The sequence below is a fragment of the Protobothrops mucrosquamatus genome, unplaced genomic scaffold, assembly GCF_001527695.2.
Source record: "Protobothrops mucrosquamatus isolate PMUCROS unplaced genomic scaffold, P.Mucros_1.0 scaffold1635, whole genome shotgun sequence".
Taxonomy (NCBI): Eukaryota; Metazoa; Chordata; class Lepidosauria; order Squamata; family Viperidae; genus Protobothrops; species Protobothrops mucrosquamatus.
In genome coordinates, this window is record NW_015387794.1 from 188,120 (window position 1) to 208,243 (window position 20,124).

The 20,124-nt window shown below is 36.4% G+C and overlaps 1 protein-coding gene across 1 annotated transcript in view; it reads right to left on the reverse strand.

Moving 5' to 3' along the window:
• The window catches only part of SBF2 (SET binding factor 2), a 210,926-nt gene that overhangs the window by 12,481 nt on the left and 178,321 nt on the right, over positions 1-20,124 (reverse strand). Inside the window, exons 29-34 of the mRNA XM_015822660.1 lie at positions 15,645-15,832; positions 13,900-14,076; positions 12,573-12,674; positions 11,042-11,227; positions 6,674-6,800; positions 768-895 (exon numbers count right to left, since the gene is read on the reverse strand). Coding sequence (XP_015678146.1) covers positions 768-895; positions 6,674-6,800; positions 11,042-11,227; positions 12,573-12,674; positions 13,900-14,076; positions 15,645-15,832 — 908 coding nt within the window. The remainder of the gene's footprint in view (positions 1-767; positions 896-6,673; positions 6,801-11,041; positions 11,228-12,572; positions 12,675-13,899; positions 14,077-15,644; positions 15,833-20,124) is intronic.

Here is a 20,124-nt window from a genome sequence, read left to right on the forward strand (position 1 = left end):
GCAATCAAGTAACATAAAAATGTGGGACAATCACTGCCTTCATTTCAAAGTATGCTAACATTCAGCAACACCCATCCTAATAGCATTAGCATCAAGACCTTTAAATTAGAATAGGCACCACCACCTAAAACTGTGTATCCCAGGTAGCCCTGTTAAATGCTCAGCTAGTTTTATATGTTGTCAGTAAATGACAGTCATGTATAATATATAACTATTACACAGACATTTAAACAGTATTTGGGCATATTCTTTGAACTAAAAATTAGAGACAAATAGATCTTCTTCATAGCCAGTGACTAAAAGAAATAAAAACCTTGAAGGGAAGAAAATTCATATCTAGTTTTCCCCAAACCAAACTAGCCAGTCCTGTTTGGCCATGGATGTACAATTAACAAGCTGTCTTTCTGAACCCAGGGTTCTTTGCAACACTTGGACTTACCCTTAAAAATAAAAGTATTTGCTTTTATAATATAATGTTGGTCCAGTCATAAGACTATCACAGCAATTACATATCAACAAAATTCCCAATATCTGCCAAATCACCACATCCTTAAAATAACAATAAGTCTCATAAAAATGCACACTACCAGACTCATTGGATATAGTCATTAGATCCCTGCATCTGAAAATCTACTGTCTAGACAGCATGGTAATCATTCTGAAAACTGGGGAAATTAACCCATTGAATAAATGTTAATTACACTAATGGCAAACTGTATTTATTAGGTATTAGAACTAGAAAGACTGTGAACATGTCTGTTGTATACCTCTGTTTCAACTGGCGCGTAGAGATAATTGAAGAAAACCGGACTCCTTTTGTGTATTTTGTCAATGCAGTCCCAAATGCAAATTCCCTTTTTGCCGTGTTTTTCTCCTTTATCTTCAAATAATGTTCCTTCAAATGACAAAATGTAATGTAATTAGAAGGACACAACCTTAGATGTGGATGGCATGGATAGCTGTGGTACAATATTTAAGTTAGATGTGCCATACTGAGAATGTGGGATAGAGACAAATCCAGAATGTGCCTGAAAATATATTTGTGACTCTCAGCACAAGAAGCATTTCGTAAGTGACAAATAGTAGGCAAATACAGATGGCTAACTTATCAAGAGATACTAGAATTTTGTCCAGAGGAATACAAACTAAAATAAAGAGAACTAGTGGCAAAAATATTGACTAGAAGCTATACAGACTGGGAATACCTAGAAAAGTTTAAAAAAAGCAAAATAACTGAAAACATTTTGAGAGTTATTTATTATTTATTTATTTATTTTATTATTTAAATTTATATACCGCCCTATCTTCCTTACGGGACTCAGGGCAGTGAACAGGCAATAATAAAAATCACAATAAATATTGAATAAAAAGCCTGCTCTAAAATACCCCATATAAAACCCCTAACAAAGCCCAATCAAAACTACGTCAGGCCAGCCGCATGGAATAGATGGGTTTTCAAGGCTCGGCAGAAGAGGCGCAGGTCCGTAGTTGTACGTAGGTCAGGGGGTAGGTCATTCCAGAGGGCAGGAGCTGCCACAGAGAAGGCTCTCCCCCTGGGGGTCGCCAGCCGGCATTGACTGGCCGACGGCACCCTAAGGAGGCCCTCTCTGTGGGAGCGGACTGGTCGAAGGGAGATATTTGGTAGGAGGCGGTCTTGCAAATACCTAGGTCTATTGTCATGGAGCGCTTTAAAAGTTGTTACTAACACCTTGAAGCACACCGGCAGCCAGTGCAGCTCGTGCAGGAGAGGTGTTACATGGGAGTATCTACAGGCCCCCAAAATCCCCCGCGCGGCCGCATTCTGAACTAGCTGGAGCCTCCAGGTGCACCTCAAGGGGAGCCCCATGTAGAGAGCGTTGCAATAGTCCAGGCGGGAAATGAGGGCTTGAGTGACCGTGCATAGGGCGTCCCGATCCAGAAAGGGGCGCAACTGGCGTATCAGGCGAGCCTGATGAAAAGCCCCCCTGGCCACGGCTGTCACATGATCGTCTAAAGACAGCCGAGCATCCAGGAGGACGCCCAGGTTGCGGGCCCTCTCTGTGGGAGCTAATGACTCACCCCCAATAGCCAGAGATGGAGCCAACTGGCTATGATGTGACGCCGGAAACCACAGCCACTCGGTCTTGGACGGGTTGAGTCGAAGCCTGTTCCTCCCCATCCAGACTCGCACGGCCTCCAGGCACCGGGACATCACTTCTGCGGCATTGTTGGGGTGGTCCGGGTGGAGATGTACAGCTGGGTGTCATCTGCGTACTGATGAAACTCCACCCCGAAACCACGGATGATCTCACCCAGTGGCTTCATATAAATGTTGAACAGGAGAGGTGAGAGGACCGACCCCTGTGGTACCCCACAAGTGAGGCGCCTCGAGGTTGACCTCTGCCCCCCTGCCAACACAAATTGCAACCAGTCCGAGAGGTAGGAGGAGAACCACTGTAAAATGGTGCCCCCCAACCCCAACCCCCCTAACCGGTGCAACAAGATACCATGGTCGATGGTATCAAAAGCCGCTGAGAGGTCTAGCAGGACCAGGATAGAGGAACAGCCTCTATCCCGAGCCCTCCAGAGATCATCAACCAACGCGACCAATGCCGTTTCCGTGCTGTGCCCAGGCCGGAAGCTGGACTGGCGCGAGTCTAGATAGACAGTTTCTTCCAGGTGCTGAGGGAGCTGTCGTGCCACCACACTCTCAACAACCTTCGCAAGAAAGCAAAGGTTGGAGACAGGACGGTAGTTGGCCAAAACAGCCGGGTCCAGGGAGGGTTTCTTGAGGAGGGGCCTCACCACCGCCTCTTTCAAGGCGGCCGGCAAGAACCCCTCACTCAAAGAAGCGTTGACGATTCCCTGGAGCCAGCCTCGTGTAACCTCCCAGGAGGCCAGTACCAGCCAGGAGGGACATGGGTCCAGTAGACATGTGGTGGTGTTCAGCCATCCCAGCATCCTGTCCATGTCATCGGGAGTCACAGGATCAAACTCTTCCCACAAAGTGGACTCAAGACCTGCCTCCATTGGCCCCCAAGTTTTAAAATCAAAACATAATACAAGTCAATAATCATTTATTGATTAGTCGACTTCTGGTTTCACATCACAGCGTGACGGGCGCAGAAAGACGGGGCTCCATCTTCCGCGTTCGATTTCACCCCGAAGAGGTGACGGAGGAGAGGACCCTCGTTGATCGCAGGAGGGCGGCAGCCCTTCTGTTTGATCTGAGTAAGCCCTCCAAACTGGCGGGTGAAGGACTGGCTACATTTGTGTGGCCAGTCAGAAGCTGCTGACAACTGAAGAAAATAAGCATTAAACAACAACTTTCGAGCAACGTGGATGGAACTGGGTGAGACCCTATCCTCTCTTTATGACTATAAGACTTTTTCCTGGTAAAAAACTGCCCAAAGCAAAGACTCCTCCCCGAAGAGAGAGGGAAGGGGAATTTCCACCCCATTCCCTTAGGAAAAGAAAAGTGGCGAATTAATTGCTTGGGGGGAAAACAGAGAAAATTACAAGATTAATTTGGAATCTATACACATATATAACTTTGAAATTTGGGGACTAAATGTGCTTCTGAGATTGTTTTTTTTTTATTAAAAAAAGTCACTTTAAAAGCTTGTAATATAAGTTTGGATGTAAAAAGCTTGAAGAAGGCGTCAACGACATCTAGTGGTGAACTACAGTATTACAATTTATTATGCCTAAAGGAAACTTGGCTGGAAGCCCAGACTCAGATAAGACTCTTGTTGTTTTCAGAAACTTTCACTTTTGAAGACTGCAGCTGGGAAAAGGGGGAAAAAACCTCTTGGGCTGCTTATTTGTGTGGCAGAGACAATAAACTATTTTGAAACTGGCCTGCCTGGACTACAAATATAAATACTAACTGACTTTTAGAGCTGTGTCATGGAGCTATTTCCCTATAGAAGAAACATGCATTATTGATTGAGATGATAGAATAATTTGGATTATAAACCTTTGATTGATGAACAATTTTTAATTGCTCTTTTCTCTCTGGACAGAAAGTATATGTTTTTCATTGGACAGAAAAATTTGAAAAATTTAAACTTTACTTATATTTGCTGAGGGGAGACTTAAGGATGGACCGATAGGCCGGCTGATAATTTGGAGTTCAAATGACAATTGATTAAAACTTTTTAAATCCCTAAATAGATCGGACTATAAGGCTACATACAAAAATAAAATGAATGTTTCATACTTAGCTTCAAATGGTAAAAAGCCATCCCTAACACCTATCTCCAAAGACCCCAGCTTGATATACCAGCAAGAAAATGTTGATGAATTTCAGAAAGAAATTCTTTCTATGTTAAAATCAATACAAGAGACAATTGCCTTAACTCATGATGAGACTAAAAATAACACAAAAGGAGATAAAATATTTTTTTTAATCTAAATCTACAAACTCAGAAAATGACTACAAAGAAGGAACTACCAACTCAGTAAATAGAAGGAAAATCAGAGGAAGCAGATCCAAAGATGGAGGACCTAAAGAAAGGAACTAACAGACAGACTCAGACAAATGAAAAATTAGAAGACATAGCGATAATATCGAAAATGGAAAAGATATCTTACCTGTCAAGATCTCAAAACATACTTGAGGATAAGAAAGAAGAGTTAATTGAATGGAAGATAGAGCTGTTAGGAGAATTGGCAGAAATTGGAGAAGGAGGGAGGCTGTTTAATGAATATCAATGGGCTGAGTGTCCTTCCAAAAATACTTTAATAAAATTGTCTTTCTTATTCCAAACAATATACACAAAAATAGAGGAAGAATTACTTGATGATTCAAATGCATTGACTTGGAAAGTTAGTTGGCAAAGGAAGAAAGCTACAGTAAGACTGACCCATATTTCCTCTTTTAGTCAATCAAACTGAAATGCACAAATATCTCCTATGTATACTTAGATATGCTTAACCAATTATCTGTGAAAAGAATGAAAACATGTTTAGATCTAGTAGTGTTACTAGCTGCATTTTATCAACTTATTGTATAAGTCAGTGATGGGGAACCTTTTAGAGACCGAGTGCCCAAACTGCAACCCAAAACCCACTTATGTATTGTCGGGTGCTGGATGGGCGTGGCCCATTGGGTGGGGGTGGCCCATTGGGTGGGGGTGGCTGCAGTGATAATGGCAGACTGGGTGGGGCTAAAAAGTTCAATCAATCAATTTCAATTTTGCGAGATCTTTTTTTTCCCCACGAGAAGTTGAAATTGATTGATTGATTGAACCTTCTTTTTTTTGCACACGGCGGCGGAGGCTAAAGCAAAAAGTTTTATAAAACCCAGCTGAAGGCCTAGGACTGGGGCGATGGCACGTGTGCCCACAGAGAGGGCTCTGCATGCCACCTGTGGCACGCGTGCCATAGGTTCGCCACCATGGGTATAAGTGACTAAGACACCCATCTATAAAAAATGCAAGAGCAAAAATAAAAATATATTGCTAAAGATATTTATTTTTAAGAATGAGTATTTTATTAACTATAAGTTGGTTATGATTTGACTGTGCAAACTATATATGTAGTATACGTATACCTTTTTTGTTTTCAAACTACCCTTCCCAAGATGATGGTAATTTCCAAAATTACCTTTGACTAAGAAAGAGAGAATATACATGTTTTGGGGACACAGCTAGTTTGCACTTGAAACCATTGTAGGCACATTTCCAAGAGGAGATTCCTCCCCCCTTTGCCCAATCAGATCTTGGTAATACATGCCAGGTCAGCTCTCTGTTCCATGATGGGATCTTGGCTGGGAAAAGCCTTGTCTCACCTAGCCTGTAAAGGGCAATAGCCTGATCACAGAGTCACCAAAGATCTGATGACCAAGCCTAGGGGGCTTCTTCTTTGCTTACTCTTTTACTGTTTCAGGTGTCAAGGGATGTCCAGGGGGCTAGAAGGTGGAATAGGTATAAACATAGTAACCTTACTCTCTACTCCCACCACATATTTCTCTATCCATCACCACATAAATGCTATTGCATGCCCTTTCCCCTAGACAAATTACTCCCCCAAACCCTGCCATTTTCTAACCAGACCCCAGGCTACTCCCAGTATAGCTAACCTGTCAGAACCTAAATACACTTCTACTCCTGCTCTTGGCATACTTCAATCCTAAATAAATAGATAAACTCATTCCCACTGCTTGTTGTCTTAGCACTCCAGTATACTCAGGCCAGGTGCATCTGGGCTCCTGTTGTCAGCACCATTACATTACCAGGAGTCAAAACCACCACTACCCACAAAGAAGTCTTGCTGCCTCTGCTGCAGTTCTGCGGCCTAACACCAAACAGGCCAGCAGCATCCATACTCAGCTGCTATATATTCTGTTGCCAAACAAATGATCTCCAGACTTTTTCAATTTCTGAAAATACTGATGGAATTTTGAAAAACGGTTTAATGACAGATATGCTAATTTTTTTTAAAAAAAACTGTACATCACTCAGAGTTGCTCTGTGAGTGAAATGGGCAGCCACTAAATTTAATAAACAAACAAACAAATATACACATTTTCCTCTATCAATTGGATTAGAAGACCTCCAACGTTCCTTCCAACTCTATTATTCTATGATTATTCAATTCAAAGCAAATGTCAGTAATATTGTTTCAACCCATTTCTGATGAAAAGCTTTAAAAGTAATAAAATAGACATTGGTCAGTTTGGGATCCATACCATGTTCCAGTCTTTCATAGTCTGAGTCCAGCAGGAATGTTTTAAATCGATTGGAAACATAATGAAATGCTAAGAACTTCAAGTAATACTGATTGAATTCAAACTCTGTTGGATACTGGCTGTGAATCTGAAATTCATACAAATAAAACAATGGTCATAACTAATTTATTACCAAAAGCAAAGTCAGCAAATTATATTATTTCATTTTTTTAGCTCTTCGGTATCATTTTTAACAGCAAGATTCAAATAGTTAGAGGTGTTTTATGTTTCCCACTTAGAGATGGTACGGGATACAAATACAGACTTTTCTATGGCCTTTCCCATGGAGATCTATTTTGTTACTCACTCCTGCATTGCTTTATAAAGATGTCAAGATTAAATTCTTTCACAGGGCTTTTGCCCGGGTTAGATGAAATTATCAATAATATTTGCTTTATTTTCATTTCATTTCATGGTTTCACAGATTTATTGTGATTCAGTTTCTGATTTTATAATTTTGATTTGGTCTGTCTGTCTCTCTCTCTCTCTCTCTCTCTCTCTCTCTCTCTCTCTCTCTCTCTCTCTTTCTATGAAATAGAATTTGTTCTTCTGGCTAAACACAGAAGAATGCTATATTCACTTTGATAAGAGAGTTTGCTTGACAAAGATCCGATCAGATCAAGAAAGGGAGCATACTACCTACAGAATGATTCTAATGTGCTCCCCCAATAACAGAGCAAAGAAAAAGGTAGCAGAATCGTGGTCTGTTTGTCGATATAACAATATAGTCTCCATACTTCTTTTAACCATTAGAACAGACTGTAGAATATACAGAAATTCTGTGGTGGCTGGGTATTTGGAAATGCAAACATAATGGGAAAAATAAAATTTAGTAGCATTCTTTGAACTGTACCAGTCTTCCTACCTTACCTACAAAATATACACATAGTTGATAAAATAATAGTTATAACCTATCCTCTCTATTTTGATGTTTGGAAAATGAAAGGGAGAACAATTGAAGATGTTCTATTTTTATAATAATTTTATGCAAATAGTATAATTCCCACAAGATTTAGCAATCACTAAAACTGTAGGAGAAAGTGAGAGAAGCATCATTTGTAATATGACATTTTTTGTCACCAAAGTTGTCTTCCTAGAAACAAATGGATGATCTACCAGATGTTGCTATTGTGAAATAGCGATTCACATTAATAATTCACTTGACACCTGGAGATATTGGCATAAACAATGGCTATTTAAAAGATGATGCATTTCTAATTTAAGCATCACAACTTCCTATGTACTCTCTAGGCGAAATAAGGACAATTCTTTTTCAACCACATGAAGAGATTCATTTGTTAAATCTTCCGTTATTGCTCTTGATTGTTTGAATGTAGAAATCTTATGAATTTATAGTGTATATCTAAAATTAGTCAAATCTAAAATTAGATTTCCAAATATATAATTGTACAACTTCAAGCACATGAGGAAACAGAGGATATTTCTTCTACAAAAATAATGTTCTATAGAAATAAGACTTGCAGAGCAAAAACCTTTTATTTTAGCATAATTGTGGAAGTTAATAAGATTAAAAAAAAAATCTTCCCAGAAAATAACCTCATATAAGCAATATAGCCTTTTCATATTCTAGATCTGAGCTGCAATAGATCGATATTGCTATCGTGTCAATTAACTGACTTACAAAGCACCTGCATGGCCCATGTTAGAAATATTATATTGAACTGACTAATCCAACAGTCATTTTATTTTGTGCTGACTTGAAAGATTTTTTTTAAAACACCAATGAGATGTACATGAATTCATAAAACTTACACTTGCTGCATCAAGCTACACTCCCAAATTTGTGACTCATTGAAATGTTTGATGGAGAGGGAGGGGTTTAAATTTGCTTGAAAATGATATGGAGAAGATAAAACAGATTATCTTCTCCCAACTGTTCTATAAGCCAAAACTGGATGAGGATGTGCCTTCTTGCTAAGGAATACAAGATTGGAAAAATATATAGTGGTTATAACTTCATTTTCATAACTGCTGAACTCAATTAAAAGGTAAAGGCTTCCCTTGTCCAGTTGTGTCCAGCCCTAGGGAGCAGTGTTCATCTCCAATAACTCAATCAACAACTGGCAGATGACCTGAATATGTTTTACTATAGTTTTGAGAGGAAACCACTGTCAACTATCGCTACCATCTCAGATACACCAACAATAGCCAAGTCTTCTACAACTGACTCCATCCCTCTAGGCCCCCCCACCACTGGTGATCACAGAAAAAGATATGTGATGTCTATTTCACAAACAGAACCCTGGAAAAGCACCAGGCCCAGACAAAATAACTTGTTCTTGCTTGAATGTTTGTGCTGATCAATTGGCTCCACATCTTTAATAAATCACTAGAGACATATTATGTTCCTTCTTGCTTCAAATGCTCTACTATCATCCCAGTGCCTAAGAAACCTTTCATCAAGGAGCTGAACGACTACAGTCTGGTTGTTCTGACATCCATAATTATGAAAACCTTTGACAGACTAGCGCCCACCTAAAAACCATCACAGATCCACTGTTAAACCCCCTGCAATTTGCATATCAAGCACATAGATCAGCAGATGATGCTGTTAATACAGCACTGTACTACATATTACAATATCTTGAATCTCCAAGGATCTATGCAAGGGTCTTGTTTGTAAACTTCAGCTTGGCATTCAATACCATCACTCCAGATATTCTTCTCACTAAACTGACTCAGCTAGCTGTGCCTGATCACACTTGTAAGTTGCTCATATGTTTTCTAACAGATAGGAAGCAGCAGGTGAAGCTAAGCAAAATCACATCAGATATCTGACAATTAGCACAGGTGCCCCCCAGGGCTGTGTGCTCTTTCCATTACTCTTTTCTTTCTATACCAATGACTGCATCTCAAAGGTTCCCTTTGTTAAACTACTGAAGTTTGCACAACAGTGATTGATTTCATTCAAGATGACAACGAATCTGCATACAGATGGGAAGTTGAACAACTGGCCCTGTGGTGCAGCCAGAACAATCTTGAACTGAACACACTCAAAACTGTACAAATGATAGTAGATTTTAGGAGAAGTTGTCCTATTCTACCACCTCTTGCAATACTAGACAACACAGTACAGTATCAACAGTAGGGACCTTCAAGTTTCTAGGTTCTATAATATCTCAGGACTTAAAATGGATGCCTAACACCAAAAACATCATCAAAAACCAATAAAGAATGTTCTTCCTGTGCCAATTCAGAAAGCTCAGACTGCCCAAGAAGCTGCTGATACAGTTCTGCAAAGGATTATTGAGTCTGTCATTTCCACCTCTATAACTATCTAGTTTGGCACAGCAAACTGTGCTATCACTCTGCTAAACGACTAATTCTCACAACACTGTCCTATGCCCTGAGATGTCAAACCACTTAGTATTACTATTACCATTATCTTTCTCATCTTTCCTATTACCTATTTCATTAGCTTTTTATGACTATAACTTTGTTGTTTGTATCTCATAATTTATGTTGATTGCTTTTATTTAGTATCCTATTATGACTTATATTGATTTTTTAGTATCCTATGACTATCACTGAGATTTGCATTTTATGCTTTATGATGATTGTATTTTATTATTATGATTGTGATTTATCACTTGTTGCTTGTGTGTATGCTGAGAGTTTTATGCACCAGAGACAAATTCCTTGTGTGTCCAATCACACATGGCCAATAAAGAATTCTATTCTATTCTCTGTTTCTTAGCCGAGGGAGCCAATGTTGTCTGAAGACATTTCCATGGTCAGGTGGCTAGTATGACTATATGCCGAGGCACATGGAATTTCTTCTGTTCAATCATGTCAGATTCATTGAGATTATCTGAACAAATGTCTGCAGGTTTTTTGGCAAGATTCTTCAGAAGTGATTTGCCATTGCCTTCTTCCTAGGACTGAGAGAAAGTGACTATAGGGTCCTTGGTGCTCTTTGAGTTTGGTGGTTTTCTTGCAGATATTTCATTGCGCTAGCAACATCATCAGTGCTAGTGCTAGGAACCACAATTCAACCCTGAGCTACAAATATTCTCTTCTTTTTTTTTTTTCCCCAAGAATTTTTATTATTTTCATCATAAAAGAAGAACACATCACAATATTCTCTTCTATTGGTAGAAAGTAGCTAACTCAAGGTCACCCAGCTGGGTTTTGTGCGTAAGGTGGAACTAGAACACATGATCTCCCAGTTCTTAGCCTTATGCCTTAACCACTGCACCAAACTGGCTCTCAATTTCTGATTATAAACAATTAAAATGCAGGTTATTATTTTTATAAATGAATAAATATTCATTATGTACATAAGTGTGCTCATTTGTCTAGGCTTACCTGGTGCACACAATCCAAGAACTGCAGAAAAATGGGTGCAAATCCACTTCCTTGACAATTGAGAGTTAAATTACTGCGCTGGCTGAACTTATGACCAAAAGATAACCATTCCTTCTCTATTAGCATTCTGAATCCTTCAAGTGTTCGATAGAATGGATCACTGAGTAATTGCACAAGAGACAGCACCTAGGCCACAAAATGATACTGGAAGTTAATACTGGATGCTTTTATATACACAACCAAACACACTTTTTATTTCCATCTACCATTAGGATAAGACTTTTCTGTTTAGATATAAATCTACTTTCTGGATAGTGGAACTACTCAATTGTAGTCCTTCAAAACTGCATTGCCCTGATACAACATGAGGATTAACCCCAATGGATGCTCTAAGCCAAGGGTCCCCAACCCCCAGTCCGTAGACCAGTACCGGGCCCTGGCATGCCAGCAACCGGTCCGCATAAACAAGCAAAGCCCCATCTGCAGGATGCAGGCAGCACACATACCATGCACCCTCCAGTCCATGGAAAAGCCTCTCTCCATGGAACCGGTCCCTGGTGCCCAAAAGGTTGGGGACCTCTGCTCTAAGCATAGCTCAAAACTCTCACACCATGAGAAGAAAAGAAATGTGATAACACCTTCAAATCAAACTTTTAAACTTTAGTCAGTTACCATGCCAAAAATATGTTTTTTTAAAAAAATGCAGATTATGGCACATAAGGATAATTACAAAAAATTTGACTAAAATTGAGTATGGTAGTGAGAGAATTGAGGTACTGGTAGGTAGAGGGAAAAAAAAATTATGTTGCCCTCTTTCTCTTGGTGTCCTAAGGACATTTTTTTGCTATGAATTAGACATAGACATAAATGGAAATATTAAGCACCAGGCTCAAGCAATAAAATCAGATAGCTAATGTTTGATAATGCTAGATTTTATGGAAATTCAGAAATTTTCAATTTAAAGACAAAAGAAATTTTAAACTTATATTTGAAATAATACAATCATATTTATTTTATTTGTTTGTTCCACAGGATAACAATTTCTTACCTCTAGTTTTTCATCAGGAAGTCATCTTTAATAGTATGTGAGAAGAATATTTGCAGATAAGAAGGTATGAGAGATACTACTTTTTTCTGGGACTTATTACATCCTATTTAAAACAGTTGTGGAAATTGTACCTCAGTTTGAGAAGAGGAACAAAGAATTTTAGAGATGAAGCTAAAATTCTCTAGAAAAGTGTTCACAGGATATTCTTTTGAATGATGGGGTTTTAAATGAAACGCATTTCTTCCTCTTTTGTGTATTCTCAGAATGATTTCAGGATATAATTGAGCTTTAAGTATAAAACATTTTGATCAAGATAATCCCCTTCCACTAGAGGGGACTAGTTCCCTTTGCTAATGGAAAGCTTTTCTCTGCAGCATCAAAAGGAATTTTTATTTAATTTCCTCTTCATATTACATTTCGTGTCCAAATATACTCCAGTCTCTCGCTCTTTGCCTGCTATACATGCAGATCATAATAACTGACCTGCACCGTGATGTCCCAGCCATCTTCCAGACAAACTAAAACTGAGGAACCATTTTCAAGTAGCTCTGATATGACAACACCCAATTGTATTATTCTGTGAAGCTATACAAAACATAAAGGAAACAGGTTACTAAGATGAATGATAGTTTATATAAGAACTAATAAAACTCTGTTTTATTAAAACTATTGAAAATATTAGATACTCAGCTTGAATCAAGCCTTATTGAACTAATAGATTATAAAGTTTAAAACAAAAACAACAAAATGAAAAATTAAGTACAGTGAGGGTTTTTTTCTCCTCATTTGGACCCACATTTGAATTAGTAGTTCTAGACCTCATGACTAGAGAGGGAACATCTTTTTTTCCTATTAAATAAAAATGCTTACACAGCTTTAAATAATATGGGTACCCTTGCACTGATCCATAAAGGAGTTTTATGGATCAAATGCTTTAAAGTTTGCCTTCAGACTGAAGATTTAATGGACACATTTATATTATTTTCTTGGCCATAATATACAAGTGACTGAACAATGCCTTCCTTCAGAATTTGTTTTTATCTTACAAGTCTAATTTTACAACTTCAATTTTCTGATGGTCCTCCATTTAAGTATTAACCAGATTTGGCAATCAGAATTAGCCAAGTGCTGTACTCTTTTGATATAGAATTCATTCATAAATTTTTCAAGTCCAGTTGGCTCTCAAACTATATTGTGGCATGTTACATGTTTTACAATAGCTTCTACAATTACAAAACATGATATAATTATATAGATTCTAGGGATTAAACTCCACAATACAATTCATTGCATTGTCAATGGCCTTTAAAAAATAAATGACTGGCTAATTATCTAAATAACACTTGTAACCTACATTGGACATCAAATAACCTTAAAATATTTAAATACAAACCATTATCAAGAAAAAAACTCTATTTATTTTCAATATACTTGTGCCATAATCCTGACTTAGCCAATAATATAGTGCTGAGATATTTACTATGGGATAATCTATCACAATAGTTTCTAAACTGAATTTCTTTTATTAAAAGCAACAGAAAATGGAAATTGACTTCAGGGGATGATTTAAATTATTATAGCCAAATGCAACATTTTTATGGTTGATTGTGATTAAGTGAGTATCCCAGTGGTTAAATCCATTTTGCCATTATATAAATATTCACTGAAGGATGTTTATTTGTGTCTATAGAAATACAGTTTTTATTTAATGCAGAAAAAAAAATGATGATTTTTTTCCCTACAGAATCAAAATAGCCTTAGTTTTCCCTCAGAAATCACATGCATTTATGACTGCCACATATCACTTTACCTGAGGGAACCATTCAGACTCTCCAAGAGCTTTCAGGAATGTTATTTCAGAATCTGCTGGAATATTGCTAGGAACACAAGCACTTATGAGTCTTTTAAAACTAGTTTTCACTTGCCGGATGTCACTGAATTCAACTGGAACAAATTCACAATTTAAAGCAAAATCAAGTTTGAAGCCCTGTGGACAAAGAATGCATGTTATTCATTTTAAACATACACTTAAAATATTTATTAAAGGATTTGGTTTTGCTACCCTGCTTTTTGGAAGAACTTAACATTTTTTCTGAGACTTGAAATGACATGGTATTACGAGGCATAATATATATCTTACATAACTTTCTTTGTATTTGTTTTTTGGCTGCAAAGTTCAAATGACTTCTTGACCTACAACTCTCTTTTTGGTCTATTTTGCTGTAATGTGATGACAGTACATTTTTAAAAATATTATGCAGATCCTTGTATCAAAATTACAAAATCAATGTAATGCAGACTGTGGCTTTTCTCTCCCCTGGAATCTAATTAGAATAATATGAAAAATGGTAATGAAAAGTCCACGTTTGGACTTTTCCTTTTTATGATAGCTTAGGAGAGGAGTTTTAGATACTAGGAGAGAAGATTACAGCGGATGTTACTGAATATAAAAGTGCTATTTAGAACTGAAGGGTTTCTCAGTTTATGTGACTTTGTTGGGACACCACTATAAATGTTGCAGGAACATTTTGCTATGCATACTGTTAATATTATATATAATTGATATGGTTTGGATCCAAATCTGTTGATTGGCTGAAAACCAACCTGTGCTTTAAAATTGCCACTAGATTTCAATTTTAAAAAGTTTTATGGTATTTGCTGCTGTTATACATTTGACTGTATTTTACTTGGCTTATTTAACAATGATTTAAACTTGAGGTACTTTTAAAATTTGGTACTGAATCTACCATTTTGTGTTGTAAGCTTCCTCATGAAAACCACGGTCCTGAAATGCTATTATGAAATATGTTAAATGAATAAACACAACACTGAACAATAATAAGTAAATACAATCATATTCAGATCTACCAGTCATATGTAAAAATGATATTTGTGTACTTAGTTATACCCAAATATGGGTGGACACTCAACTCAACAACCATTCCACTGAAAAGAATGGACTGTGACAAATAGTCTTTAATTTTAACAGAATAAAATAACTTACCATAATTAAAACTAATAATGAAATTATATTGTTAGGCTCCAGGTATCAAGTTCAACATGTTGCTCTCAGTGGTAGTGTGGTAGTGTGTAATGGGGGGGGGCTCTCAGTGGTAGTGTGTAATGGGGGGGGGCAACTTTGCACACATTATATTCTAATGCAGGGATGGGCAACTTGAGTTCCCCAGTCACATGAAACGGGTTCTACTCATGTACTCTCCAGTACCTCAAGACTGGATTGACAAGTTTTGGTGACACCATTTTAGGCCTTTAGGGAGGTTTTCAGGGATGCTTAGCAGCTTCCTTTCTTTCTGATTTTGCTGCTTCTAATAATGTATGGAGCATCTCTTGAAAGACTCTGAAAGGACAGAATCGCTGTCCCTATGCTATTTCAACTGAGATCTTGCAGTCCATCACGATTGTGAGATTTAAGACTTATTAAAACCAAGAGCGTTCCAATGGACACAGTTCACTGCTGTGTTGCATTACAGTTATAAACAAGTCGAAATATTATCCCACCAAAAGCCTAGAAGTGTATATGGAAAACAGACATACTCTGAGTTGAGATTTTTCTCCAAATATGTAAAGAGCAGCTTGTCGCTTGAGGAGTCGGTTCTGCAAATAGGCACCGCTGCTGGTGAATGAAGGTGAACCATCCTTTCCTGCTAATCTTGCACCCACATCAAGGAATGGCATCTGAGTGCTGATAAATCGACCACTAGAACGAAGGCTGGCCCACACACCTTCATAAAAATTAAACATGTAATGAAATATTTTGCATTTTCGCATGCATAAGCTTTTAAAATTAAATTTATATGCTGCCTCCCAATGACTCTGGGCAGTTACAAATATCCTATGTGTATATTACTTTGAAACATATTTGCATTGCTATTATAATCAATTACATTAAATATAACATACCTGCTCTGAATTGATAACCATGATTGACCATAATAATCACATTCAAATCACCTCATGTTTAATACTTTATGAAACTCCTTTTCTGTATATTTAGCTTGCTGTAGATATTGTGTAATCACATTACCTAGAACCAGTGTGAGCCTCTTTTAAGTGAGGTAAATTAATTTGCACTGGGATTAGAGAACAGAAACAAGCAGTTACTAATTAACATGATGCTGTTGGCATATATGCCATTATAAAACCACTTCCTATATTACTACTAACATTAGTACACTGAATTTGGGCCATGTGATTTCTTATTCCTCAGGCACTAAGACTGAAGTTAATTGTATGATCTGAGCAATCTAGCTGATGCCAGAAGTATGCTACCATTACAGTGTAGATGGTCATTACATGTAATAGAGATAAGTAGATTCTACTGTTTCCCATCAATGGTTCCTCAGCTCTTCTGGCCCTAGAAAACTGTCATGTGAAGTAATATACTCTTTGAGAACAGCAAGTGTAAATCTCTATGGATTTATTAACAAAATTAATAATGCAGCTGAGAATTCCAGATCAACTGATATTATTACTGAGAAACTGTATTATAGCAATAGACATGATTAAAAAGTAATGAAGTGTTGCCACACAAATATTGCTGATAGGAACTGTCCCACCTATATACAAAGCCAGCCTACTGACTTTTAGTGATGAAACTGAAGATGGTAAACCATTATTTAAAGTAATCTCTGAAATAAAGAAAATGGTAAGCAATCTTTATTATTACTAATAAATAATTAAAGAATCAGTTGCCATTCAAAACTCAGAGAATTAGATGACAAAATGATCACATTATACTTTTCTAAAAAAATAATAATGAAAGAACTCTAAAATAAAGCATCACTTCCCCTTTTGCCATTATTAACACAGGGCTTGATTATACCTTGCACTACATAAAAAGCAATGATTACAGATTGAAAAGCACATGCAGATTACCACATTTGCCAGTGAAGGGTTACAGTGATTAAAGTATATATACTGTAGGTAACTTTCAAATCTCTTGCGATCATAAGATAATACTTAAAAGAAGCTAATAGATATACGACTCTATTTTATTTTATAATTTAGATGTTTATTCCCTTTTTAATAACCATTAGTATTTATGTGAGCAAGAGTACTTGTGTATCAAAAGTTCTTCATGATTTAGTTTTCGGTAAGTGAACTGAGTATAAACATTATGCAATAAACATAATGCTTATGGCCTGGCAGTTATATTTCATGCCTAAGCAAACCAACCTAGCTTCTTTAACATGCATTGATACACATAATAAAAGAGGTGGTAAAATTTAGATTCTTTCTAATTTGGAATTTGTATGAAACATTTATCTCTGTACCCAACCACTGGCTGTTATCAGTAAGGGCAGGAGGAAAAGGAAAAGCAATGGGGCAGACGTTGCAATAAAGCAGGCATAGCAAATTGAACAGAAAAAAGAAAGATTACTTGAATATTTCTACTGCTTTGATTATGATAAAAATAATGGCTTGTAACATTTTGAGTTTTAACAGCTAGCATCAAGGAGTCAATCTCTAAATCAAGCTGCAAGGAGAAAAAGTGTAGATCAGTTGTCATACAGAATCACATTTATGGCACTGTAGTATATGCAGACATGCATAATAGCCACGTGACAGTGAATTGTACCAATTGGAAGAGTGTCCACTATGAAAACAAATTCTGGAAAAATGTATCAGTTCAAAATTCACAACTATCACTATTATTTATTTTTATTGGTAGAAGAATGAAATCAATGCAAGGTGAAAGATCAAACAAATGTATCTCTGTATCTCTTTATTTCAAGCACCATGCAAACTATGTGTTTGTGCAATCAAATTAACATGCAAAATTTTGGTTTTGTTGAGTCTATTCTATAGCACTAGTACATTGACTATTAAACATAATATTTAGTCTTATGGTATTAAGCTAATTAAATCATGCTGTATAATGGAGCTGTATGTTTAAATAGAAATTCACTGAAATAACTTCTGATTCTTAAGGAAAAGCATTTTAGTTTTGATTTTAAATTTTTCTAGCATTAGAAAAGCATTAAATAATTTGAGAGCAACAAGGAATGTTATTCCTTTTGAAACATTTTATTCCACTAATGTTACAATTTAATAAATATTTAGGTGGCTGAAGGTTAACTTGGATGTTAAACCTTGTTCATACACTTGAATAAGTATCCTATAATTCAAACCTAAGCCAAAGACTTTATTTCTAGCAATTTGTACTGTATTCTTAAATACAATCATTTGTTCACATAAACTTTGCAATATGACAGCTTTATTAATAGATTCATAAGGAAGGGTGGCATAATTCTTGTCTTTTAAATGTTGACTTAATTTTAAAAAATAAAGGCAGTGTTTTAAATTGTTTAAAACTGACCAAGAAAGTACTCCAGTAAGATGCTTCTGCCAACTAAGGCAGTTTTCTTCTGTTTTTGTATTCTTTATAATTCTTTATAATCAAGACAGAGAACATATTAAAAAATGGCTACCTTCCATTCATGTTAAATGGCAAAGATGACAAATGACAAAAATATTACATCAATCAAGAATATTCACATAGCATTTAATTGCACTTAATTATGCTGATAGTTGTAATCACTCTAAATATGGCTTCCTTGCTTATGGTTCTGATTTTTTTCCTTGAGATTTCCTAGAGATGGAATGCTTTTATATGAAATCTACATTATATATCAGCTAATATACACAATCTTCTGAAAGTAAGAGTACAAATAAATATTAACATCATAATGAATGTTTTGAAAAGATATTTCATCTCAAAATATAAAAATGTTGCCAAGAAAGTTCTAAATGAAATATGAGGTTGAATTCACAGTTACTGTTACAGTAAATTGCTGCTTTTTGGTACTCCTGGCATTATGGAGGTAAATTGTCATGTGAAAAAAGAAAAAAGTGATTATATTTTGTTTCTACCCTCAGCATGTTTCATTATTATATTAAGATTTTATGAGAGCAATGACTGGGAGAGAAATTACTTAATTACATAGAAGAAAAATTATTGCTATCCGAGATTTATCTTACTGTTCTGTGGGGAACCCTAAATATTTTTTGGACTGCTTACAGAATAAATCTAGGCAAGCTTTTGGTAACTTTGGCAACTAGATTTTTCCAATATGATGTGTATGAATCTCTTACATGTTGTCATAGGCATTCCAACCAATACAATGACTGGTCTTAGTAGAAGATAGTGGAAACATGTCTACTCTATGATTCTACTCTGTTAGTAGACAAAACCCTTCTCAGGCTGACACTATAGAGTATTGCTATAGTGAATTACACCTAATAATAGATTACACCTAATCTATCCCAAATTAAATAAATTTAACTTCCAAATTCAGCACTGTCCGTAATTTGTTATATTAGAGATAGTAGAAAAAGAAGTAGATAGAACTCTACTGGCAGATTCTGGGTGAGTTGCAGTAGATGATCAAATATTTAAACTCCTATCAATAGCAACAACAAAAAACAGCTATTGCTTTCTAAATTAGATATTGGTAATGAAAGAAACTTCAGAGTAGTCAGTTGTGATTTGTGCAAAAACTGTTAAATTTGAGCTCAATTTAATTCTAAGAATAACTCTAACTTTGGAGGCATTTTGTCTTTAAGTGTCAGTCTTAACAAGTAAAACCTTTGTCATAAGCTTATTTGTCAGTTGTCACTCTTGATCTACCACATAAGATAAATTATAAATTTTATGGCAGTGTTACAATAAAGGATTTATTATATTTCAAAAGAACCTCTTCCATTAGTTTCTAATCTATTCATTATTAAAACATTATCATCTATAGTCAATTTAGACAGAAATTACTTTAATTATTACTTTAATGATCCACATTTGTGATTGTGCAGAAAATAGCTGCTGGAAATCATGGCTATTCTATTTTATGAAGAAAAAGCATTGTCCTCAAATGCTCCATATGTAGTTTCATATTCTGTGCATGTGGTCAAATATTGAACGTGTAAGTAATATATGAGTAAATGTTATGACAGGTGGCCTACTTAGAATCCCACCTAAAATATGTTGTTTTTAAAAAATGTTTATATTTATTTAATA